The sequence below is a fragment of the Dromiciops gliroides genome, chromosome 5, assembly GCF_019393635.1.
Source record: "Dromiciops gliroides isolate mDroGli1 chromosome 5, mDroGli1.pri, whole genome shotgun sequence".
Classification (NCBI taxonomy): domain Eukaryota; kingdom Metazoa; phylum Chordata; class Mammalia; order Microbiotheria; family Microbiotheriidae; genus Dromiciops; species Dromiciops gliroides.
In genome coordinates, this window is record NC_057865.1 from 220459656 (window position 1) to 220485856 (window position 26201).

General features: G+C 44.8%; 1 protein-coding gene across 2 annotated transcripts; it reads left to right on the top strand.

Annotated features, from left to right (window-relative positions):
- Positions 1 to 387: 387 nt before the first annotated feature.
- On the top strand, positions 388 to 17228 carry SOAT2 (sterol O-acyltransferase 2). 2 transcript variants are annotated; one of them, XM_043969401.1, is made up of 15 exons: positions 388 to 1068; positions 1409 to 1464; positions 1808 to 1944; positions 2127 to 2186; positions 2436 to 2543; positions 3401 to 3677; positions 6680 to 6749; positions 7456 to 7540; positions 7803 to 7848; positions 8085 to 8214; positions 8496 to 8593; positions 10607 to 10705; positions 13146 to 13278; positions 16222 to 16367; positions 16765 to 17228. In XM_043969401.1, the coding sequence occupies exons 1-15, from the start codon at positions 993 to 995 to the stop codon at positions 16813 to 16815; spliced, it is 1572 nt and encodes a 523-aa protein (XP_043825336.1). In that variant the 5' UTR covers positions 388 to 992; the 3' UTR covers positions 16816 to 17228. The 2 variants fall into 2 exon arrangements, with proteins under 2 accessions (XP_043825336.1, XP_043825337.1); XM_043969402.1 differs by lacking the exon at positions 388 to 1068 and having other exon boundaries at positions 1413 to 1464; positions 1800 to 1944.
- The last annotated feature ends 8973 nt before the right edge of the window (positions 17229 to 26201 follow it).

The window sequence follows — 26201 nt, forward strand, 5'->3', positions numbered from 1 at the left end:
CCCCCCCACGCACATATCTGTAGCCCCCTGGCTTATTCTATCATCATTCCGACCCACTCTCCAATTTCTTACTACCCCACCCCCAAGCTGGTCTTTAGACTCTTCCTGTTGCCTAACCTCCATCCTTCCCAAAGCATTTGGAAGTCCTTTGGTTGATGATGTTCCAGACCAACCCCATTCCATCCCCAGTGCAAAGGGAGATAGGGTCAGAGGGAGGAACAATACCTGCCTTCTGTCATGTTCTCTATCCTACCTTGGGGACTTTGTCCCCAACAATGATCTCTGAACACCGTGGCGAAACAGAAAGGTTAATAGTTAATCTCCAAAACTACCTCCCCCCTCCCCTACTCCATCCTCACAGAAGAGAGGATACAAATGGAGTCCAGGTGTATCTCAGGGAAAGTGGGACCTGCACCCTCTGGGACTCAAGCTCAGTGGCTTCTTTTAACTTGCTTGAGGGGGTGGGAGTGGGAGAATAATCTCTTCCCTAGAGAATATCCAAATATTCATATCATCTTTAGTGTTTCTAGTGCCACAAAACTAAGGCAGGGGAGTTGGTACGTCTGGGGAGCCGTGAGTAAGCAAGGAGACAGGCATCGGTCTCCTACTGATTTCACAAACACGCTTCCCGTCTTTTCTTGACCTTCAGTCTTCTGCATGGGAGGCAGCCGGGAGGCAATCAGGTTAATAAAGGCAAATAGATAGGCAAAGTCCTATGGGACCAACACAGACACCATCAGCAGACAACATATAGAGGGGTGGGAGAAAGTAGACAAGACAGGCAGCTGAACTGGAGTGGGATGGACTCCTAGATCCCTCTGACAGGTGCAAAGTTCATTCTTAGGAACCCTCATCCTCATAAGATAACCTTATCAGGGGCCTGACAGGCCCCCTCCTCCAGAGAGGACTTTAGTCCACACTAGTCACACAGTGCACGGGCACTGACTGGGGCAGGTACTGTGAGGGGAGCCACTTATCTGCTCATACACATCATGGAGTCAAATGGGGCCCGACTTCGGAGGAGAGAGGGACTGGGAGAGAAACGAGGAAACAACTCCCCCCTCGATGGTGAGTCCCCAAGAGAGGACAGGAAGACCTATCGGGGACAGGACAGGGAGGGACTAGGCAATGTGTTGCTGAAAAGGATGGAGCCTATAGCTTCAGAGCTTGTCTGCCCAAGAGGAGAGAAATAGCTAATATTGGAATCTTTACCCAGCTAGTCTAATCCCATCTTTGTCACTGGCCCTGAACTCCTGTGGAAGGGAAGCTGGGGACGGGAGCAGAGAGAGAGAGGGGGGAAGGGACACAGGGATCAGTGTAGGTGTCTGAGGCTTCCCTCGGATCAAAGACAACACAGCCCTGATACTTCCTACCTCTCGGATGTGGCCAATGGCCCTCTCTCTCCTAGAAAGTACCAAAGGACATGAAATTCCTGACCTGGTGCAATTGACAAGGCACATGGAGGTGAGTGGGCTGGAGTGGGGCTGGGTTAGAGGTCAGAGATAAGATCCCAGTGTCAGAGCTCCAGTTGTACAGGTCCTGAGGTGAAGGGGAAATGATGAAGACTGGTTTAGAGGTGAAAGTCTTGTATTGGGGTTAAAAAATCAGTCGTGGGTCAAAAGGTCAGTAAGGAGGCAGCCTCCAGTAACCCTGAAGTTTGGATCACAGGGTCAAGAAGGAGGATGGGGGCGGGGCAAGGATGGAGGTCCAGAATCAAACTGTGAGGAGTCAGAAGTCAGTGAACAGCCAGACTGGGAAATGAAGGAATCTGGGGTGGTCTGCTTTACTCTGGCTCTAAGTCCCTCAGGCTGTGAAGGCAGAGTTGCTGGAGAAAGCCCACCAGCAGCTGGCTGAGCTGTTTGATCGGGCCATGTGGGAAGCTGTGCAGTCCTACCCACCTCAGGGGAGGGGCCTAGCCTCCAACTCCCCGGAATCCCCCAAAAGGTAAGGACCAGAGGGGTCCTGGGAGACTGGCGGACAGCTGGAGCCCTCCCATTCTGGGACCTTAAACATCTCCCCACCAACCCTTTACCCCATCTTGGCGATGAATGCCTTCTGAGTCTTCCTTCTGTTCCCCGGCACCAACTCTGTCCTCTGGAATTTCTCTGTTCCCCAACTTCATTTAGAGCCCGGGAACCAAATCTGGACAGACGGAAAGTTTTCATTCAGCGCAAGTCACTGCTCGAGTGAGTGAGGGTGAGGGCAGGAGTTAGGGGTAGGGGAAGGGATGAGGGCAGCTGGGAACCAGGAATCCTGACCTCCAGATGTAGGTGGACCAGGGGAGATGCTCTCAGTCTAGGTTTTCCCACATATCCCCCCAGAGAGGAGAGGAAGGGGAAGAAGGGACGGCAGGATGAGATATGATCGAGTCAGGAAGCGGTTTGGACAGAGCAGTGACTGAACTCCTTAACCCCACCCAACTCTGGTCCTTCCAGCGAGCTGATGGAAGTCCAGCATTTTCGAACCATTTATCATATGTTTATTGCGGGATTATTTGTCTTCATCATCAGCACACTGGCCATAGACTTCATTGATGAAGGAAGGTATGGATGCTCTGGGTACCACACCATGGTAACAGCCCCTACTCCCTCCAACACCAACTATTTCAACCCTTCCTTCAGCACTCCCTCCCTCAGATGTGTCCCATTCTGTCTTCAAGTTCTTCATGATTTATACCTGGAGAGAGAGAACACAAGGGCTAATTAGGTTGGGAGGGGCATAGGTGAGAAACCAAAACCTTGGGGAAGATAGCTTCAGTGGGAAAAACACCTGACCTGAAGTCAGGAGTCCTGGGTTATAATTCCAGCTCAGTCACTTACTATTTGTGTGACTTGTCATTTTCTTAAATGTAAGTTTCCAAACGGGTATAATAACACTTTCACTAAAGGGTCAGTATAAGGAAAACAGTATCATTAGAAACATCAATATCTAGACAGGGGATATCTGGGAGAAGATAAATAATACTCGTACAGTCTGGATAGATCATTTCCAAAGTGTCCCTGGTGAAATTCTCCCTCTCCCAAGAGCCCCTACTTAAGTCAGTCCATAGGCATTTGTTAATTCCCTAACTATATGTCAGCCACTGTGCTGAGCAATAGAGATAAAAAGAAAGTCCCTGCCCTCAAGGAGTTTACAATCTAATGGAGTGACAGCATGCAAACATCTATGTACAAACAGGCTATATGCAAGATAAATTGGAAATAATCAGTGGCATTAAGAGGGAAGGCAGGGCCATGAAACACACAGTATTTCATGTAGTCCAGGTTGGATCAGGATGATGGGGCAAGTCAAAGGGTGTCTCTGAGGTCCAGGTCTTGTCGGGGCAATATGCAAAAAAGAAAATAAAGGATGGCTGTTGACTAGAGTGTACCCTCCCTATATCTCCTCTTTCTACCCCAAGGCTAGTGCTGGAGTTTGACCTCCTGATCTTCAGCTTCGGACAGCTGCCCCTGGCCCTGGTGACCTGGCTGCCCATGTTCCTATGCACACTCCTAGCCCCATACCAGGCTCTTCGGCTATGGGCTAGACCCAGGGGCCAGGGGACCTGGTATGCAGGGGTGGGGCTGGGAGTGGGGCTTCTAGCCATCCAATCCATGGTGTTGGTTGCCCTCCCAGTCCACGTGGCCCTTGTGTACCAGCTGTCTCCTGCCTCACGCTGTGTTCTAGTCTTTGAGCAGGTGGGGGCTGAACCTGGGGCATAAAGGGGTGGGGTGGGGAATTTGGGTGGGTGGGTAAGGTTCCATAGGGACAGTTAAGTCTGCAAGGGTTGGGGGCAACCTTGAGAGAGAAAAGGAAGATTAATGAAGGAGAGGTCAGACTGAAGTCACTTCCAAAGAAGTCAACTCAGAGGTGGCCCAACCAGCCCAGGGACACTGGGAGGCTGCCTACTGAATGATTAGGTAGGACTAGAGAGAACCCAGTTCTGACCTGCAGTGCTCTGCCATCTTCACCCCCTGCCTTCCCCCCAGGATCATTCAGTGTTTTAGGTACTATGAAGCACAGTATAAGCTCAAAACAGTGTGGCGAAGAGGAGAGCATTTTGTATTTAGTGTCAGAGAACCTAGGTTTGAAACAATCTATTAATCAATCATTATTTATTAAGTCACTGCTGTGTTCTAGGCACTGTCCTAGGTGCTGGAACCAAGCAGTCCCTTTCCTCAAAGCACTTACATGGGGTGGAGGGGAGGGCTGGAAAGATGTATATAAATAGACACATATAAGATAAATCAAGATTGGGACAGCTAGGTGGTGCAGTGGATAGAGCATCGGCCCTGGAGTCAGGAGGACCTGAGTTCAAATCCAGCCTCAGACACTTGACACTAGCTGTGTGACCCTGAGCAAGTCACTTAATCCTCATTGCCCTGCCAAAAAACAACAAAAAATAGGTTGGGAAGGAAGATAGGGGCCAGGTTGTGGAGCACTATCGAAGAGCCAGAAAGAGAATCAGTCTGGAGCTATTGGAGTATTGAGTAGGAAAGTCCCATGGTCAGATTGAACTGTAGAAAAAATCACCTTGGTAGCTATTGAGGAACAAGGACTAGAGAGAACTAGTTGAACCAGGAAGATTAATTAGGAGGCTGTGGCAGGAGACCCAGGGATAGGGGCACTAAAATAATGGCTGTTCAAGTAAGGAAGGGAAAGAGAATAAGAATTTTCATAGAGCACCTACCACATGCCAGGCACTGTGCTAAGCACTTTTCTTTCCCAAATATTAACTCATTTGATCTTCACAACATCCCTATGAAGTAGATGCTATTAATATCTTCATTTTATAGTTGAAGAAACTGAGGCAAATAAGTTAAGTGACTTGCCCAGGGTCACACAGGTAAGGAAGTATCTGATGTCAGATTTGAACTCAGGTCTTCCTGACTCTGGGCCCAGCACTTTATCCACTGCACCAAAAGCTGTCTTTAAAGAAAGGGGGGCGGGGCAGCTGGGTGGTGCAATGGATAAAGGACTGGCCTTGGATTCAGGAGGACCTGAGTTCAAATCCAGCCTCAGACAATTGACACTTAACTAGCTGTGTGACCCTGGGCAAGTCATTTAACTCTCATTGCCCTGCAAAAATTAAAAAAAGAAAGAAAGAAAGGGGGACCTGCTGTCTGACCTTGGGCAAGTCACTTAACCCTCATTGCCCTGGAAAAAAATAAAGAAAGGGGAACCCAATATGAGATATATTGGGGAGACCAAAAGGACAAGATTTGAATCCTGTCTCCAATACTTAATAACCTGTATGACCTAGCACAAAGCTTCTTAAACAGTGGGTCTCAATCTCATGTGGGGGTCAAAAAAATTTAGCAACAGTAAAACATTATGCATAACTATTTTATACACCTATAAACCCGGGGTCACTCAAAAATTTCTTGGACTTAAAGGGATCATGAGTGGAAAAAGTTTAAGAAACCCTGACCCAGCACAGGGAAAGTTGCTTCCCCCAGAATGGATAGGACTAAACCCTAGCTTCTTAAACTATGGGTCTCAACTCCATATGGAGTCATATAACTGAATGTTGAGGTTAAGAAAAATTGGGCAATAGTAAAAGGTTGTGGATACCTATTTTATATACATATATACCCAGGATCACATAAAAATTTCTCAGGTGAAAAGGGGTCGAGAGTAGAAAAAGTTTAAGAAGCCCTGGACTAGAATTCCTATGTTCTTTCCAACCATGACATCTAAGGGTTACTTCAACTCTAAAATTTTCTTTTTTCTTTGCCATCTTAATGGTATTTTTTCCAGTCACATGTAAAGATAGTTTTCAACATTCATTTTTGTAAGATTTTGAGTTCTAAATTTTTCTCCCTCCCTCCCTTCCCTGTCCCTTCCTGAAGACAGCAAGCAATCTGATATAGGTTATACATTACAATCATGTTAAACATATTCCACATTAACTCTAAAATTTTCACAGATTTTTGTTTTTGGGTTTTTTTGCGGGGCAATGAAGGTTAAGTGACTTGCCCAGGGTCACACAGCTAGTAAGTGTGTCAAGTGTCTAAGGCGGGATTTGAACTCAGGTACTCCTGACTCCAGGGCCGGTGCTTTAACCACTGGGCCATCTAGCTGCCCATACAAGTTACCTTTTTTTTTTTTTTTTTTGGTGAGGCAATTGGGGTTAAGTGACTTGCCCAGGGTCACACAGCTAGCAAGTGTTAAGTGTCTGAGGTCAGATTTGAACTCAGGTCCTCCTGAATCCAGGGCTGGTGCTCTATCCACTGTGCCATCTAGCTGCCCCACAAGTTACTTTTAAAACAGACATTAAATACTAGAGAGTGCTACTCCCCTTCCAACTTCCCCTACCCCCTTGCAGGAAGGACTAGCCTGGGTGTCACAAAGCCTGGGTTCTAATTTTGGTTGTACCACTCATTCCTTTTGTGTCAGACAACTCCTCTCAGCCTCAATTTCCTCATCTACAAAATGGGAATAATACTCCTAGTACCTGCTTGATGGCATTGTCATGAAGATCAAATGAAATCATGGCTATAATAGTAATAGAATGTAGTGGATAGAATATCATGGCTATAACAGTAACGTGCTGTGTCTGCACTGTCTTTATTCTTTCACACTTGTATCCCCTCTAATTAGCACGGGGCCTTATACACAGTAGGTGTTTAGTAAATATTTGTTGAGTTCAAGTTCTAACATCTCTTTCCAGTATTAATATAATATGACTCTCTCCCAGGTCCGGTTCCTGATGAAAAGTTACTCCTTCCTGAGGGAAGTCACACCTGGAATCCTCCATGTTAAAGGAGGTGAATCCTCTGATAGGTGTTTCTGCTCTTCAGCTCCCTCCCTGCCTCCCTGAAACTCCTGGCCCATGCTTCTCTTTCCTTACCACCATCAGCTCTGCAGAGGCAGAGACAATGGTCTTCCTGCATAGGCTTAAACGCAACAACCTCATTAGGCATTGGCTAGCCCTCCACCTTGACTTAGAATCACCACTGCGATCCTGGGACGGACAACAAAGGTGGTGGCGTTGCCTCCAGAAGGCCCCTGTGAAAAAATGACACACTCAGAATTGTTAGGAAGATAACTTTGGGCGTGAGATGATAAATGAGACAGCTTTCCTCTAAAAAGAAGGAGGCTAGGAAGCCTGAAGACAGAAGGGTGCCCTGGGTGGGCCCCTGATCTCAGAAGATAAAATGCCTTCCAGTAAGGGGAAAAGAGATACTTACAAAGAGGTCATGAAAAATAAGATTGCCTTGGAACAGACATTATTTTGTATATTCCTCCCCTACAACCATCATCCCCTTGTGCGTCTAGGTCCTTCTCTCATTCCTTGTATCCTCGGTCTCCCAGACTTAATCCCCTTATCCAGCTCCTTCTGTATCCCCAATGAGTTCAGTACTTCTCCATCTCTCCCCACATTAATCCATTAGTCTTTAGTACCCCCTTGCTCCCCCAACTTCGACCCTTCCTCCTTCTTCACTTTGCCTCTGTCTCCAACACCACTTACAGGGGAGGGGGCACAAGCTCCCAGTTTCTCCAGCTACCTCTACTTCCTCTTCTGCCCCACACTCATCTATAGAGAGAGTTACCCCAGGTGAGAGTTTTCTGCCCCGCCCTACTCTACCCTGAGTGCCCAGTACCACCTAAAGTCCATTTCCCTTTCTCCCTGGAGTCCTTGCCCCTGCCCTGAGGCTCCGGATCCCTCCTTCTATCTGACTGTGTCAGATATCTCAGATCCCAGTCCCTCAGGTGGCCCCCTACCCATGGATTGAGCAATGGAGGGAGAGGGGATTCTAGGGGTTCAAAAGTAAGACCTCTTGGGAAGTCTGTGACACTTCCCCCAATTACTGCTCCAGGACAACCCATATCAGGTGGAATTATGTGGCCAAGAACTTTGCCCAGGTCAGAGGATGGGAAGCGACGGAGGTGGTGGGAGGGAAGCTACATGTTATTGGGGGGAAGGGGAGGTACTAGGGAACTGGATGGGGAAAAGGCCTGGTGGAAACTTTGGGCAGAGTAAAGATGGGGGTTCAGGGAGCAGGATTCAGAAGCGGGGTGCACAAGTGAAATATATGATATTCAAGACAGTTGGAGACTAGAGGTAGATGCCAATGGTCTCCTGTTCATCCTCTCTCCAGGCCCTGGGGTGCCTGTTCTATGCCTGTTTCATCCTTGGCCGTCTCTGTGTGCCAGTCTTTGACAACATGAGTCGGGAGCCCTTCAGCACCCGGGCCCTGGTGCTCTCCATCCTGCATGCCACACTGCCTGGTGGGTCCATCCTAGAGGCTGTGGAAGCAAAATGGGATGCGGGGCACAGGATGCTTCCCTTGGCCTAGTGCGGAGACTCTGGCTGGAGGGGGAGGACACAAGCAGCTCTGAGAACCAAGAAGATTACTTTGGGCAAGGAGAGAGCTTCCCAAAAGAGGGAAGGGCAAGAAGCCTAAAGGCATAGGGAAGCTCTGAGTGGGGCAAGACCTGACCTCAGAAAATGGAATGACCCAAGGAGAGGGGAGGAGGAATCCCGTCTGACCTCCTGCCATCACCCCCAGGTATCTTCATGCTGCTGCTCATATTCTTCGCCTTTCTTCATTGTTGGCTCAATGCGTTTGCAGAGATGCTACGGTTTGCAGACCGAATGTTCTACAGGGTAGGTAGGAAGATGGGGATTGGGAAATAGAAGTGGAGGGAAAGGAGCAAACCACCAGTAAATGGAGGTGGTCAACTGAGGGGTGTGATTTCAGGTAGTGGCAATGTTCCTCTTTCTTTTCTTTTTTTCTTTTCTTTTCTTTCTTTTCTTTTTTTTCTTTTCTTTTCTTTCTTTTCTTTTTTTTCTTTTTGGTGAGGCACTTGGGGTTAAGTGACTTGCCCAGGGTCACACAGCTAGTAAGTGTCAAGTGTCTGAGGTCGAATTTGAACTCAGGTCTTACTGAATTCAGGGCTGGCGCTTTATCCACTGCACCACCTAGCTGCCTCAGCAATGTTCCTCTTTCTCAAAAAATTCCTTCCCCACCTTGGAAATGCTTTTTCCTCCCACTAGAAGTGTTGTTGAACTGTTAGGACAAATTTCACAAGTCAGAAAGCCCAAAGTTCAAGGTTTGTCTTTAATACATACTAGCTACATGACCCTTAACCTCTTAGTTTTCCAGGTAACCCTAGTACCTCCCATCCCTAAGGCCTGGTTGCAAACAGCTCCTCTGCCCTGAGGGAATTTCTGACACATGTACAAATCAAAGTAATAAGAAAAAAAGTAATTCATTCTCTTACCAAAATAAGACTTTTTCCCTCATTGTTGTTGATGTTCAGTTGTATCCAACTCTTCCTGACCCCTACTGGGGTTTTCTTGGCAGACATATTGGAGCTATTTCCTTCTCCAACTCATTTTACAAATGAGGAAACTGAGGCAAACAGGATCCTTGTGTGACCTTGCCCAGGGTTACTAAGTGTCTGAGGCTGGATTTGAACTCAGGAAGATGAGTCTTCCTGACTTCCAGGCCCCACACTCTCTATTCACTGCACCACCTAGCTGCCCTAATTAAAAGTACAAAATCCCACAGTGAGAAGTAAACTGTTATCAAACTTTACCAATCATCAACACCTTAGTGTAAATTACCTTATCATATCCTTTAAAAATAAATAAATAAACAAATGTCCCCAGTTACACATAAAGACAATTTAAAACTTTTTTTTTTGGGGGGGGGCAATGAGGGTTAAGTGACTTGCCCAGGGTCACACAGCTAGTAAGTGTCAAGTGTCTGAGGTCAGATATGAACTCAGGTCCTCCTGAATCCAGGGCTGGTACTTTATCCATTGTGCCACCTAGCTGCCCCTTAACATTTTTTTTTTTTTTAGTGAGGCAATTGGGGTTAAGTGACTTGCCCAGAGTCACACAGCTAGTAAGTGTTAAGTGTCTGAGGCCAGATCTGAACTCAGGTCCTCCTGAATCCAGGGCCGGTGGTCTATCCACTGCGCCACCTAGCTGCCCCCCTTAACATCTTTTTAAAATTTAGGTTCCAAATTTTCTCCCTCCCTGTCTCACCTCCCCCCTCCCTGAGACAGTAAGCAAGTTGTTATAGGTTATACATGTTCAGTCATACAAAACCTATTACCATATCAGTCATGTTGGGAAAGAAGACACAGACCCAAAGAAGAAAAACAATAAATAAATAAATAAATAAATAAATAAATACTGAAGGTGAAAAATAGTATGCTTCGATATCAGATTCTTTTCCAAGCACAAATTTGGATGGGGAACTAGGAATGGGGGAGGGCATTCAGTTGCTTCTCCCAGAAAAAGGTGAGGTTTTGCCCATTTCAAAGTCATATGGGGTGGGGGTGGGGGGCAGCTAGGTGGTGCAGTGGATAGAGCACCAGCCCTGGATTCAGGAGGACCTAAGTTCAAATCCGACCTCAGACACTTGACACTTACTAGCTGTGTGACCCTGGGCAAGTCACTTAACCCTCATTGCCTGGCAAAAACAAAACAAAACAAAACAAACAATCAAAGTGATACAGGGAGCACAGGGACGAAAGGGGACGGACAGGAGGGTAAGGGGGATTCTGGGACCTGGAGAATCCATGCAATCCATGCTGGGACTGAGGAACACTAAGGCAGAGTCATGGTGGATAAGGCTCTCTGAGCAATACTAATGTCTGTCTTCAGGACTGGTGGAACTCCACATCCTTCTCTAACTACTACCGGACCTGGAACGTGGTGGTCCATGATTGGCTCTACAGCTACGTCTATCAGGATGGACTTCGGGTAAGGGGGAGCTGCAACACCTCCTGTTTCCAGAACCCCCCAGAACTCTCAGACCTTCTGAGAGATCTCTCCTCATCCCTAGCCAATAAGGTTTCCCTGCAAGCATCCAAGAAATGAGATTGGCCTTCTTAACCTAAATCACTTTAACCTTCCTAGAGCCCATGAATCTCATCTGTAAAATGAAGGGGTCGCACTGGGCAGCTTCTGAGGTCCCTAGCAATTTGGGGGCCACATAACCTCCTTTTACTGACTTACTTCCCTCAGACTCAATTGTTGGAAAGGCCTTGGAGATTTCTAACTTCCTTTCCCCTCTGCTGTTATTTATCCAACACCATGTTCTTCAGCCTCCTCTCTCCCTGACCTATCATCCCTCGCTCCATTTTAGAACAGACTGTACATGTATAACTCCTATTGAATTGCTTGAGTTCTTAACAGGGGAGGGGGGAGGAAAAGAATTTGGAACACAAAGTTTTTCAAAATCACTGTGAAAATTTGTTTTTACATGTAACTTGGGGGAAATTCTAAATAAATAGATGGATAAATGTGAACAGACTCATAAAAGATGAGGGCTAGAAGGGACCTCAGAAGCCACCAAGATCGACCTGTTCCTTTTTCCTTTTTTAAACAACTTTCATTTTACAGATGAGGAAATTCAGAGGCAGAAAGGGACCTTAGAAACCATCTAACCCAACCCTCTCCCACCCTTTTTGTGTGTGTGTGTGTGAGGCAATTGGGGTTAAGTGACTTGCCCAGGGTCACACAGCTAGTAAGTGTCAAGTGTCTGAGGCCGGATTTGAACTCAGGTCCTCCTGACTCCAGGGCTGGTGCTCTATCCACTGCGCCACCTAGCTGCCCCTCCCCCTCTTTTTTTTTAAAGAACCTTCATTTTACAGGTGAGGAAACTGAGGCAGAACTGGACCTTGTTGCTCTCCTCCCCCAGTTCCCTACACAAGAACTCTGGCTCTGTTCTAGGTCCATTGCCCCTCCCCCCATATACCTCATGATTTTCTGCCTTCTGTCCCTCACTTGTACCATTCCTTCTCTTACAAGTCTCTAGAATTGGAAAGGATCTGAGACTACAGAAAATTGGGACTATAGAAATCGTCTAGTGCCTAGCTTCCTAAACTGTGGGGCATGACCCTATTTGGGGTCCCATAACTGAAGGTGGGGGTTGAAAAATTTTGGCAACAGTAAAAGGTCATGTGTACCTATTTAATATACCTATATACTGGGGGCAGCTAGGTGGCTCAGTGGTAAAGCACCGGCCCTGGATTCAGGAGTACCTGAGTTCAGGTCCGGCCTCAGACACTTGACACTTACTAGCTGTGTGACCCTGGGCAAGTCACTTAACCCTCATTGCCCTGCAAAAAAAAAATATATATATATATATATACCCTGTCATAAAAAGTCCTCAAGTAAAAAAGGGTCTCGAGTGGAAAAAGTTTAAGAAGCCCTGCTCTAGGGCAGGAGTTCTTAACATTTTTGTGTGTGTGCCATGACCCTTTTGCCAGACTGGGAAAATCTTCTCTTAGGATATTTCTTCAAATTTATTTTTTTAAGCAGAGATTTTTTTATTCTTTTTTTTTTCCAGTTCCAAATTTTCTCCCCTCACCCCACCCCATCTCCCATTTAATGAGAAAGCAAGAAAAACAAAACCTGTCATAAATTATTTTTTTTAAATATTTTTTCCAATTGTTTAGAACTGTCTTTATTTGTGTGAAAAGTGTTTGTTTGGTTTTGGGGTTGGGCAATGAGGATTAAGTGACTTGCCCAAGGTCACACAGCTAGTAAGTGTCAAGTGTCTGAATCTGGATTTGAACTCAGGTCCTCCTGAATCCAGGGCCAGTGCTCTATCCACTGTGACACCTAGCCGCCCTGCCTGTCATAAATTATAAACAAATAATGTTTTAGTTTTTTTTTTTTCCCCTTTTAGTGAGGCAATTGGGGTTAAGTGACTTGCCCAGGGTCACACAGCTAGTAAGTGTTATGTGTCTGAGGCCGGATTTGAACTCAGGTACTCCTGATTCCAAGGCTGGTGCTCTATCCACTGTGCCACCTAGCTGCCCCCAACAAATAATGTTTTAAATGCATAAAATATATAGGATTATAGGGGGAAATCCATTTTGTTTAAATAGTTATCAAAAAATTTTTTTGAAAGTTCATGGCCTCTAGTGCTCGTCCAACCTCCTGATTTTTGAGATGAGGAAACTGAGACCCAAGAGAAAAATGACTTGTTTAAGGTCACTTAGCTAATCCATATCAGAAAACCAAGTTCTTCTGATTGAGTCCAATGCCTCTGTCTCCCCCAGTCCTTCAGCTCCTGTCACTTTTGCCTCCTGGCTCCCTTAGGGAGGTCTTATGGGGATAGTGTCCAGGGGAAATGAAGGAGAGAGAGTAACTCTTGAGGAACTGACTACCCTGCGTTCTCTCCCTCCGCTAGCTCCTGGGCGTCAGGGCTCGAGGGCCAGCCATGCTCAGTGTGTTCCTAGTCTCTGCCATTGTCCACGAATACATCTTCTGCTTCGTCCTGGGATTCTTCTACCCAGTTATGTTGATTCTCTTCCTTATCGGAGGTAGGTGGAGCCCTTGTCATCTACAGTTTAGTGTGGTTTAGTCATTCATATTTTCCATGTGGCATCCTTGCCCTTGGTGAATCACTGGGGGGGGGGGGGGAGAAGAGTACACATGGATCCCTTATAAAACAAGCCATGAGAGGCAGCTAGGTAGTGTAGTGGATAGAATACTGGCCCTGGAGTCAGGAGGAGCTGAGTTCAAATTCGACCTCAGATACTTACTAGCTATGTGACCCCAGACAAGTCACAACTCCCATTGCCAAAAACAACAACAACAACAACCAAAAACCAAAAAACACCTAACCATAATCTGAAGCAGCAAAGTACAATAACAAGATGGTGGAACTTAGAGTCAAAGCACTTGGGTTTGAATCCTATGGAACCTCAAGCATGTTATTTCACCTCTCTAGACCTCAGTTTCCTTATATATAAAAATGAGGGGGAGGAGTGTTGCACTAGATGACCTCAAATGTCCCTTCCAGCTCTAGATTTATGATCCTATGACAATGTTCAAAAATCATAACTCAGGGGCAGCTAGGTGGCACAGTGGATAAAGCACTGGCCTTGGATTCAGGAGGACCTGAGTTCAAATCCAGCCTCACACACTTGACACTTACTAGCTCTCTGACCCTAGGCAAGTCACTTAACCCTCATTGCCCCACAAAAAACAAACAAACATACAAAACCAAAAACCATAACTCATTAGCCCCCACCTCTTACCAGACAATCAGGACACAGTTCAAAGAAGGGAAAGGGAATAAGTATTTATATAGTGTCTACCATGTATATAAGTATTTATATAGTATACTATGTGTATTAAGTACTTATTTATATAGCCCCTGTGTGCTAAGTGCTTTTACAAATACTATCTTGTTAGGTCCTCCCAACAACTGTAAGAGGTAGGTGCTATTATTTATCCCCATTTTACAGATGGGGATACGGAAGCAAACTGAGGTTTAGCTGCCTTCCCCAGGGTCACACAGCTAGGAAGTGTCTAAGGCTGGATTTGAACTCAGGTCTCTGACTCTGAACCCAGTACTCTATCCACTGAGCCACCAGCTACCTGGTACAAAAGACATTATAAACCATAGCAAAATAAGTGACAAGCCCCCACTCACACTCCTAGAGTGACAAGTTATCATACACCAGCATGAATGGGCAGGAACACAGGTAGAGGTAGCATATGTATAAGGAATGCACATCAATGTCTCCCAAAAAGTCATTAATGTCTGATAGAGACATGAGTGGGAACTCGTCATTTACTTTGCGCTGGTTTTTAATTTGTCTCTGTGTGGTCACTTGGAGTCCTCAGACTCTGTTTGCTGCCACTTGATGGCTTTTCTCCTGACTTATTGTCAGTTACACCTCCTCTTTTACAGGTTAAAACTTCTTTCCCTTTTTTATTTATTGGGCAGGAAGTGGATAGTGGAGGAGGAGTCAGGAAAGAGAGGGTTCCCAAGATTCCGGGGATCTTCTAAATCCCTCTTTGAATTATAGTCAGAAAATTCTATCTTCTACCATGTTTCAAGTTGCCAGTCTGAGTCCTCATAAATCACTTTGGAAGTTCGATTTAGCAAATACTTCCCCCCCAAATCCACCCCAAACCACAACTAGATGGAGCTGTGACATGGAGCTTCCCATCATGCCACTGATTCAGAAAGAGATTGAGTAAAGCAGATGGAGTTCCCCTACTTCTCCCTATCAGCCACATTCCATATGCTAGGCTAATGCAACATGCACATACATGCAGACACACACACACACACACACACACACAGGACACAATCATGAGCACAGACACAAGTTATTGCTGTTGTTCCTCCTTTGTTCTCAGAGGACCAATGATGTAGCAAGGAGAAAGTCAAATTGACTGGCTATGGCCCAGCATAAACACAAGTGTAGAGAAAAGAAGATAAGGATGGCATAGAGAATAATCAGACAGATCTTGGAAGGGCATTGTAGCAAGGATGGACAGTTAGACAGAGGATGAATCAGACTAGGCTTCTTAGAGGAGGAAATTGTGGAGTAGAGTTTGGAAGGCAGAGAGAGACAGGACTGGGGGGAAATGGTTTCTGAATGGTAGAGCATCAGCTGTTCAGGTTTTTGTCGTTCAGTCAAAGTCATTGTGTCTGACTTTTTGTGATTCCATTTGGTGTTTTCTTGGCAAAGATACTGGAGTAGTTTGCCATTTCCTTCTCCAGCTCATTTTACAGATGAGGAAACTGAGGCAAACAGAGTTAAGGGACTTGCCCAGGGTCACACAGCTAGTAAGTGTCTGAGGTTGGATTAGAACTCAGGAAGATAAGTTTTTCTGACTCTATCCACTGAGCCACCTAGCAGTCCCAAGCTAAGTGACACACATCTTAGCTAAGAATGCTTAACTTTACTTCTTCCCAGCATTGGAAAGAGAGAAAGGAAATGAAGTGAGTTCTCTCCTTCTGCTTCCTCCCTTAGCAGGTATATCACCTGGACAAAGACAGAAGCTTGGTGGTATATAGGGAAGCACAAGTGCTTGTCTTATAACAGCTTGGGAAGATGGTGTCCAGGAAATGTTGAGGGGTACCATGACAATACATCTGATAGCTAGTAACTGTCTGAGGTCACATTTGAACTTTTTTTTCTTTTCCGGAGCAATGAAAGTTAAGTGACTTGCCCAGGGTCAAGTGTCTGAGGTCAGATTTGAATTCAGGTCCTCCTGAATCGGGAGCTGGTGCTTTATCCACTGTGCCACCTAGCTGCCCCATGACAATACCTCTGGGCTGGCTCTGATGGTGCCTGGGGCCAGGAAAGAGTGTCTGGGAGGAGTTAGAGACACGATTAAGGGGGCGATTTGGGAGGGGACTGCCTGGGAGAGACGTTGAAAGCCAGGGAGAAAGAGCACCAGCTGGTTGGGGAATGGTGAGGGGAATGGAATCCCAGACCCACCTAATCTCTTCTCTCTAGCAATACTTAACTTTATGATGCACGACCAGCACACTGGGCCTGTGTGGAATGTCCTCCTATGGACGATGCTTTTCCTGGGCCAGGGAATAATGGTCAGCCTGTACTGTCAGGAGTGGTATGCCCGGAAGCAATGCCCATTGCACCAGGTGAGGGAACGCTTGCCCAGCTCCTCCCTTGGCCTAGGAAGGCCAAGGCCCTCAGATTTTCCCACATGTAGCCAGTCGTTCTAGGTGAATGGGGAGGCATCTCTCTCACCAGCCAGTTTACTTTTCCCACCCCTATTCTCAAATGTCTTGACCTCCCCCCAACTCCCACCCCACCCACATACACTGGCTCTCTAGCCAGTGAACCTCCTTTCCTCCAATTCTCATACGCTTAGGGCTGGATTTTGTATTGGGGAGGGGAGGGGGGGGTATCTGTCTCCCCACTGCCAAACCAAATTCACTTCAGGGTGGAAGAAGTTCTCTTGGGTCATACTCATTCACCTCCCCCTCATCCCTAAGGGAAGGGGCCTTTGCTCACACTCTCCCTTCTCCGGAACAGGTGACCTTCTGGGGATGGGTTACCCCACGATCCTGGTCCTGCTACGTCTAAAGATCAACGTGCTGCTTTGGCCAAAGTCTAGTCCTGGGCTTTTACTTCCCAGAGTCCCAGCTCCACCACCTGCCCCTTTCCCTGAAACCAAGGCAGTACAGTCCTCAGTGCCACCCCTGTGGCAAAAACCAGCGCTACTACATGAAACCCATCAGCGGGGGGCCGGGAAAGAAAGCAGGAGGCATATGGACAGCTGGGCGGAAATAAAGGTCGTCTCTCTTCCTCCGCCCCAGGTTTCAGACACAGGACTCTGCCCATTCTATACCTCTCTAGAGTGGAAGGCACTTGGAGGGACCTTGGAAGGACTTGGGAGCATAAGGGAACTTGAATGAACTGGGTGGGGAGGGATTGGGAGGGGAGGGTTGTCTGCTGTTCCTCTTCCTCCCAACAATAAACTTCCCTTTCTGAGTCCATTCATTGTAAAATTGTCCCTGCAGAGACAGGCTAATTAACTCTGTGGCTGGGAGGACAAGGATGGGAGCACCCTAATGAGTGAAAACTCACCCTCTGGCCTTTGTCCCATAGATACACATTCTCAGATTCTCCCGCCCCTAGTCCTGCAGCTCTGCTACCCCCTGCATCCCTTCTGTGACCCTTCTACTCTCAGCCCATGGTCTACTCTCCCAACCCCTGATACCATTTCCTGGCCAGATACATATGCAGGACTCAAGAAATACTTATTGAGGGGCAGCTAGGTGGCACAGCCCTGGATCCAAGAGGACCTGAGTTCAAATCCAATATACGTCCATGCCACAGAACATATTGGAGGAAACTGAGTCAGACTTAATCAGATGCATGGGATTGAGACGTCCATAGCATCAGGCATATAGGAGGGGGCATAGAAGCCAGGTGTAGAATGAAATGAAAACTTCCAGCCATCTGTACATCTGGCCCTAGAGTCAGGAAAACCTGAGTTCAAATGGAGCCTCAGACACTTACTAGCTGTGTAACTCTGGGCTAGTCACTTAATCCTGATTGCCTCCAAGATCCAGGGTCATCTCCAGTTATCCTGATGTATATCATGCCACTGGACCCAGATGGCTCTAGAAGAGAGAGTGAGGTTGGGGACCTTGCACAACCCTGCCTTACTTAAATCCAATTCAGTGCAAGTCATGATATCATCTCAATGTCAGAGTCCTTTTTGAGAACTAAGGACAAACAACAACAATGTACCATTTTTTAATATATTGATGTACTGCTTTAAGATTTCTAAAAAGCTTTGTATATCTTATTTTATCTTCACAATACCACTGGGATCTGGTGATATTATATAATAATATCACCCATTGGGGCAGCTAGGTGGCACAGTGGATAGAGCACCGGCCCTGGATTCAGGAGGACCTGAGTTCAAATCCAGCCTCAGACACTTGACACTTATTAGCTGTGTGACCCTAGGCAAGTCACTTAACCCCAATTGCCTCACCAAAAATAATAATAATAATAATAATAATAATAATATCACCCATTGAGTGATATTATTTCCATTTTATAAATGAGAAAACTGAGGCAGACAGAAGTTACATGACTTGGCCAGGGTCATACCACTTATGAATGTCTGTATGCAGGAGTTGCACTCAAGTCAACCTGATGCCAAGTCAAGGGTTCTCTATCTACTATTCCACGCTGCTCCCAAAAGGATTCCTTTGTCCAAGACTTCTTACTTCCTATGTTGAGTCTTTCCTCCATCAGTGGAGATCATAGCTCATGGGGCAGCTAGGTGGCATGGTGGATAGAACACTGGCTCTGGAGTCAAGAAGATCTGAGTTAAAAAAAAAAACTCTAAGTAAATAAATAGAACTGAGTTAAAATCTCATCTCAGACACTTACTAGCTGTGTAACCTTGGGCAAGTCACTTAACCCCAATTCCCTTAAACATCTGGGGCCATCTCCAGTTGTTCCAATAACATATCTTGCCACAGGACCCAAATGGCTCTGGAAGAGAAAGTTAGGCTGATGACTTTGCATAGTCCTTCCTCACTTAAAAAAATCCAGTTTATTACAAGTCATGACCTTGGTCACTGTCACTGTCCTCATCCCGTGTCCTTTTTGCCTGTGTACCCAATGCAGCCTCTGAAGTTGAGATGCAACAAAAGATGGATCGCTTTTCTGCAGCTTGTGCAAATTTTGGCCTGACAATACCATCGGTTACAGCAAATAGAGAAATTCTGAATGCTATGCACTTACCTTGACAGTATACTTTCTTGGGGGGGGTGGCAGCAGAAGAGGCAGAAGGACCTGCCCCCCAAAAAAAAATAGAAAGAAAAAGACAGTACACTTTCCAGAGATGTCCACATAGATGATGGCCACATTGCCAGAGGTAGCTCAGTGTTTGGGAGGCTATGAAGGAAACTGTGGGAGAGAACAGGTATTAGACTGCCTACCAAACTGAAGAGCCACTGTGATGACCTCATTATTGAATGCCTGTGAAACCTGAACAGTCTACCAGTGCCATGACAGGAAACTGAAGCACTTCCATTTGAACTTTCTTAGGAAGGTTCTGAAGATCACCTGGAAGGATAAGGTACCAGACACAGAGGTCCTTTCTCAGGCTAAACTGCCAAGCATTCAAACTCTACTAAAGAGAGCACAGCCCCAATGGGCTGACCACAATGTTTGAATGCCAAACCTATGTTTGCTTAAAAAACTATTTTATGGAGAATTCACACAAGGCAAGTGCTCACATGGAGGTCAGAAGAATTGATTGTGTGACATGTCAGACACTTGCAAAGGACCATCCAGCACAGCGCATTAAAGAAGGTGCTGCGCTCTATGAGCAAAGCAGAATTCCAGTAGCTCAAAAGAAACATGAGATGCGCAAATTTAGAGACATCTCCACTCCAAATGTTCATGTGGATTATCTGTGCCTGACCTGTGGTATAGAGTCTGCTGAGCTTGTATTGGTCTGATCAGTCACCCACAATCAGATATACTAAACCTTGACTCCAACATAGTGATGTCATTTTGATCTTCTGAAAACAAAAACCAAGAACCAATCAACCATAGACTCTCCACAAAACATCCATCCAATGTACTGGAAGTGTTCCTTCAAAATGTTTTTATATTCCATCAGTAACAGTGGAGCATTCCGGCTGACCATCTATTATCTTTGGCTCTTACCGTGTGCCCATCTCCTTTTGTTATCATGCATTTCCTCAGTGGGCTCCCTGGTGCCAATTCTTTTTTTTTTTTTGGTGAGGCAATTAGGGTTAAGTGACTTGCCCAGGGTCACACAGCTAGTAAATGTTAAGTGTCTGAGGCTGGATTTGAACTCAGGTCCTCCTGAATCCAGGGCTGGTGCTCTATCTATTGCACCACCTAGCTGCCCCTCTGGTGCCAATTCTTGTTCTTTTTTTTTTTTTTTTAGTGAGGCAATTGGGGTTAAGTGACTTGCCCAGGGTCACACAGCTAGTAAGTGTTAAGTGTCTGAGGCCGGATTTGAACTCAGGTACTCCTGACTCCAGGGCCGGTGCTCTATCCAATGCGCCACCTAGCTGCCCCCTCTGGTGCCAATTCTTACATGCAATTCATCATTGGAAGCAAGCTACAGCCTATTGATGCCTACCATTCAGACTCCCCATCACCCTTTGGCTTACCTATAACTTTGATTCTTTGGATATTTTATTCCAAGTTTCACAACCATGCAGTGCTTCAGGAAGTACATTCATACTGAGCAGTGGTCCTTGTGCTGGGGAACAGCATGAGATCCTGAAAAGCATCGTTCATACGTCCAAAAGCAATTCATCCCATTCTCTTCTTGCTCTAGAATTCTGGAACTCAATTTATTGTCCATCTATGTGCCAACTTCAGGTGTATATACTGATATTCTCACTCAGAACTGTTATGGGATATTTGACAATGCGCATCTTTAGTTCTCTTCATTGAGAACTTGTCATCTTGAACATTGCCATAACTAATGAACTAAATTCTTTTGGATGATGCTGATTTTCCTTTTTTTTTCCAATATCTTGTTTTTTCAATCACATTAAACATTTCCACATTAGTCATGTTGTGAAAGAAGAATCAGAACAAAAGGGGAAAAGCTCAAAAAGAAAAAAAAAGTAAAAGTAGTATGGTTCAATCTGCATTCAGAACCCACAGTTCTTTTTCTGGATGTGGAGAGCATTTTCCATCATGAGTTCTTTGGAAATGTCTTAGATCATTGCACTGCTGAGAAAAGCAAAGCCTATCACAGCTGATCATCACAAAATGTTGCTGTTACTGTGTACGATGTTCTCCTTGTGGTGCTCACTTCACTCAGCATCAGTCCATTTAAGTCTTTCCAGGTTTTTCTGAAATTGACCTGCTTGATGCTTATTTTTCTTTGGGCTATCCAAGTCATAGTGTAGGCAATAGGCTTTCTACTATATCCGTTTGCTTTTTCCTATATAGATGATTATGCCATTTTTTTTAGTAAATCACATGTCTTGTTAAGGAAACTAAAATATTAAGTTGAAGCTGCCACAATTGTTCACAATATATTCTTTTTCACTTTGTGATAAACAAAGGATAATAAAAAATATTTATTTTAGCTTTATTGGGAAAAATCAGGACATCAAAGAAAAGATAGAATGGTTGTTTGGGGGTGGTTTTGCTTCTTTTTTTCCTCACTGTGACATCATACTTGGTGAGGGTGAAGTTGCTGTCACACTGGTAAAAATTCAGGCAAGAGATTTGAGGTAACTCGGGGTACGATATCTGAATTAACCACTAGGTGGCTCTTCCTTCCTGTTCTGGACACGCATATGGTACAAGTCAACTTTTTAACTGAATTATTCCCCAGCTAGATGGCGCTCAAAGCCTACAAAAGCGTTAATTTCATTTTCTAGTTTGTTTCAAACGCAATCTCTCCTCTTGGGCAAATTACCATATCGGAGTTGTAGTATAGAAGATAAAATATGATATTAAAACTATGGAAATTACTAGTTATCCGTCTTGGCCCCCACCTTTTTCCTCCCCCTATACTCACTCACAGGGCAGCTGGGTGGCATAGAATAGACTAGCAGGGCTTAAACTTTTTCCACTTGTGACCCCTTTTACCCCAAGAAATTTTTACACGACCCCAGGTATATATGTATATAAAATAGACATACGTAACCTTTTACTGTTACCAAATTTTTCATGACCCCACATTTAGGTGACCCCATATGGAATTTCAGTCCACAGTTTAAGAAACCAGGGAATAGAGGACTGGGCTTGGAATCAGGAAGACTCATCTTCATGAGTTCAAATCCAGCCTCAGACACTTACTAGCTGTGTGAGCCTGGGCAAGTCACTCAATCCTGTTTGCTTTAGTTTCCTCACCTGTAAAATGAGATGGAGAGGGGCAGCTAGGTGGCGCAGTGGATAGAGCACTGGCCCTGGAGTCAGGAGTACCTGAGTTCAAATCCAGCCTCAGACACTTAATTACTTACTAGCTGTGTGACCCTGGGCAAGTCACTTAACCCCAATTGCCTCACTAAAAAAAAACAAAAACAAAATGAGATGTTGAAGGAAATGGCAAACCATTCCAGTATCTTTGCCAAGAAAACCCCATCTGGGGTCATGGAGAGTTGAACACAACTGAAATAACTAAACAACGACAAAAATACATTGATTCAGACATCCACTATATGAATCACTGGAGCTTTACAATACATAGAATTAAAAGGGAAAATTATAAATCCACCTTCCTCCCTTAGACCTGGGATTTATTCCCTATCTGGAGACCTTTCATACTCTCCATCTTTTGAGATCTATTTTTTTTTTAAGTGAAGCAATTGGGGTTAAGTGACTTGCCCAGGGTCACTCAGCCAGTAAGTGTTAAGTGTCTGAGGTCAGATTTGAACTCAGGTACTCCTGACTCCAGGGTCGGTGCTCTATCCACTGCACCACCTAGCTGACCCTGAGATCTATTTTGATTGGGGAAAGTCACTTAAGTAAGTATATCCCAAGCTCATAAAGAATAGAGGTGGGGATGGGAAAGGGCTTTTGCTTCTTCCCTCTAAGGAGCAATGAAATGTCAGAGTCATTGCTCTCCTCTGATCACTAGCTTGGTTCTTGGAAGGATGGCTCAGAGGTCATAGTCCTCATCAGACTCTGTATTGTAAATGGTCTTTTCCCCCACAAGATCCCCAGTCTGCCCTCACTGCTGTATATACCACCTTGTTTATCTCTTGATCCAAGAAATTACAAAGCTGAAGAGCCCATAAAACCAACACAGCCACTGTTCCCTTATGCTATCCTGCTACCAGGAAGACAGCATGATAGGCACTCATTTCTGATACAAGGGTCATGGGATCTGCTCTCTTGGAATCATCCATCACTAGTGCATGGAGTGCTTCCAAGAGGCTGTGAAAATGAAGAAAAACTCCTTCAAGATTCATACACCAGCAAGGAGAATGATCTGTAGCCTAGAAATTGGAGAACAAAAAGGGCTAAGTGAATTGATAGCTAAAGATAAGTAGGGAGTCAGTAAGAGAGTACTTCAAGGGGCAGCTAGGTGGCGCAGTGGATAGAGCACTGGCCCTGGAGTCAGGAGTACCTGAGTTCAAATCTGGCCTCAGACATTTGACACTTACTAGCTGTGTGACCCTGGGCAAGTCACTTAACCCCAATTGCCTCACACACCCACACAAAAAAAAAGAGTACTTCAATGCCCTGGATAAGTTCAAGTCATCAGAGCCAGAGGCACCAAAACCCAGGATGCTGGGAGAACAAGGCCCTGTGATTACTGAGCCACTTATTTAAAGCACTGAGTCAGTGCTTTAAATAAATTTTTGTCCAGTGGCCAATGACTTGAAATACTATTGTGTGAACTGAAATGAACATTAATATTTATATTCTTTTTCCTCTCTGGACCATTTATATAGCCAGTCAAGTCTGGGAGAGAAGCTCCTTCATGACACTTTTTTTTTTGGGGGGGGGGGGGTGAGGGGAGGGCAGTGAGAGTTAAGTAACTTGCCCAGGGTCACACAGTTAGTAAGTGTCAAGTGTCTGAGACTGGATTTGAACTCAGGTTCTCTTGAATCCAGGGCTGGTGCTCTATCCACTGTGCCACCTAGCTGCCCCCCTTCCTTACTCTTCATGGGTTGACATTTTTACCTAGATAACTAGGAAACTATGTCAGGATGGTCCAAGTCTTAGGCCTTTGAACCAATTAAGTCCTAAGAACACTTATAATACTTCCTAAAGACAAAATAGTAAGAAATTAAAGATGACAGAGTATATGAAGCAACCCAGCTAAACACTCCCAACATTCTTCTCCAACTTTAATATAACTCATATTATTGTTGTTCAGTTGTATCTGACTCTTTGTAACCCCCATTTGGGATTTTCTTGGCAAAGATACTATAATGGTTTGCTATTTCCTTCTCCAGCTCATTTTATAGATGAGGAAGCTGAAGCAAACGGGACTAAGTGACTTACCCAGGGTCACACAAATAATAAGTGTCTGAGGCCAAATTCAAATTCAGGAAACTGAATCTTCATGACTCCAGGCCCAGTACTCTATCCACTGTGCCTCCTAGCTGCCCTATAATAATAATTTTTGGGTACAGTTGTTTTTTTGTTTTTTTTTCCTAGTGAGGCAATTAGGGTTAAGTGACTTGCCCAGGGTCACACAGCTAGTAAGTGTTAAGTGTCTGAGGCTGGATTTGAATTCAGGTACTCCTGACTCCAGGGCCAGTGCTCTATCTACTGTGCCACCTAGCTGCCCCTACAGTTGTTTTAATATAAGTCTAATAATGAGTAAAACAGAATTGGGGGGGGGGCAGGAATAGTATTTTGCTTAATTGGAGTTAAAAGTGTTCCCTTTCATCAAAATTGCAAATGTTCATTAGTTAATGCTGATCTGTAATGAGATTTTTATGTATTTCATCTTTTGAAAATGTATCTTCGGGGCAGCTAGGTGGTGCAGTGGATAGAGCACCGGCCCTGGAGTCAGGAGGACCTGAGTTCAAATCCAGCCTTAGACACAACATTTACTAGCTGTGTGACCCTAGGCAAGTCACTTAACCCCAGTTGCCTCACTAAAAAAAAAATGTCGAAAATGTCTCTTCACAAACATTGTGCACAGAGACAGCAATATCGTTTGTTGGAGAACTGTGAATGACTTGACTATTCTCAAGAAAACAATGATCCAAGACAATCCCAAAAGACTATTGATGAAACATACTATCCACCTCTAAAGAAAGAACTGATATTGATGGAACACAGACTGAAGCATGCTATTTTTCACTTTCTTTCCTTTTTTCTTTTATTCAAGTTTTTCTTATACAAAATGACTAAAATGGTAATGTTTTATATAATCATACATATATAACCTATATTTGATTGCTTATTGCCTCAGGAAGGGGATAGCGGAGGAAGAGAAAGAAGGATAAAAATTGGAACTCAAAACTACAAATAAAAATATTTATTACTTTAAAAAAAAAAGAAAATGTCTCTTCACACACATCATTATAACATTGCTGTTACAGTACACAATGATCTCTCTGTTCCTCTCACTTCACTTTGCATCAGTTCATATAGGTCTTGCCTTGTTTTTTCTGAAACCACCCCACCCTGTCATTTCTTAGAACACAATAGTACTCTATCACAAGCATGCCACAACTCATTCAGGCATTTCCCAACTGATGAACATCTCCTCAATTTCCAATTCTTTGCCACTACAAAAAGCTGCCATAAATATTTTTGTACACATAATTCCTTTTCCTTTTTCTTTGATCTCTTTGGGATACAGACCTAGTAGTAGTTTTTCTGGGTTAAAGGGTAGGCATAGTTTTGTAGCCCTTTACAAAAGGGATATATAGTTTCAAATTGTTCTCCAGAATGGTTGGTGCTTGCATCAAAGACACTGTGCTCTGTGAGCAAAGCAGAATTGCCGTAGCTTAAAAGAAACCTGAGATGTACAAATTTAGACACATCTCTACTTCAAATGTTCACATGAGCTATTTGTGCCTGACCAGTGGTTGTGCCTTCTGAACTGGCATTAGCCTGATCAGACAGTCAGACACATTGCATCTTGACCCTGATGTAGTGATGTCATTTTGGTTCTCTTTGAGCACAAAGGACAACCCACCGCCACCACCACCATGCCCATTCTTTGTAGACTCCTGCTAAGTACTCTAATAATGATAAAGTTCTTAGGAGTTACATGTATCATCTTCCCATATAGGAATGTAAACAGTTTGATTTTATGGAATCTCTAATGCTTTTTGGTTTTGTTTTTGTTTTAAGTGAGGCAATTGGGGTTAAGTGACTTGCCTAGGGTCACACAGCTAGTAAGCGTTAAGTGTCTGAGACTGGATTTGAACTCAGGTCCTCCTGAATCCAGGGCCGGTACTCTAGCTGCCCCTCTAATGCTTTTTCATGTTTACCTTTTTATGTTTCTCTTGAGTCTTGTGTTT

Bases quoted from the DNA above. Each gene is read 5' to 3' on its own strand.
- SOAT2 (XM_043969401.1), top strand. From the start codon at position 993: ATGGAGTCAAATGGGGCCCGACTTCGGAGGAGAGAGGGACTGGGAGAG. The intron at 6,750-7,455 runs GTGAATCCTCTG...CACCACTTACAG, and splicing joins AATCCTCCATGTTAAAGGAG to GGGAGGGGGCACAAGCTCCC. The intron at 16,368-16,764 runs GTGAGGGAACGC...TCTCCGGAACAG, and splicing joins AGCAATGCCCATTGCACCAG to GTGACCTTCTGGGGATGGGT.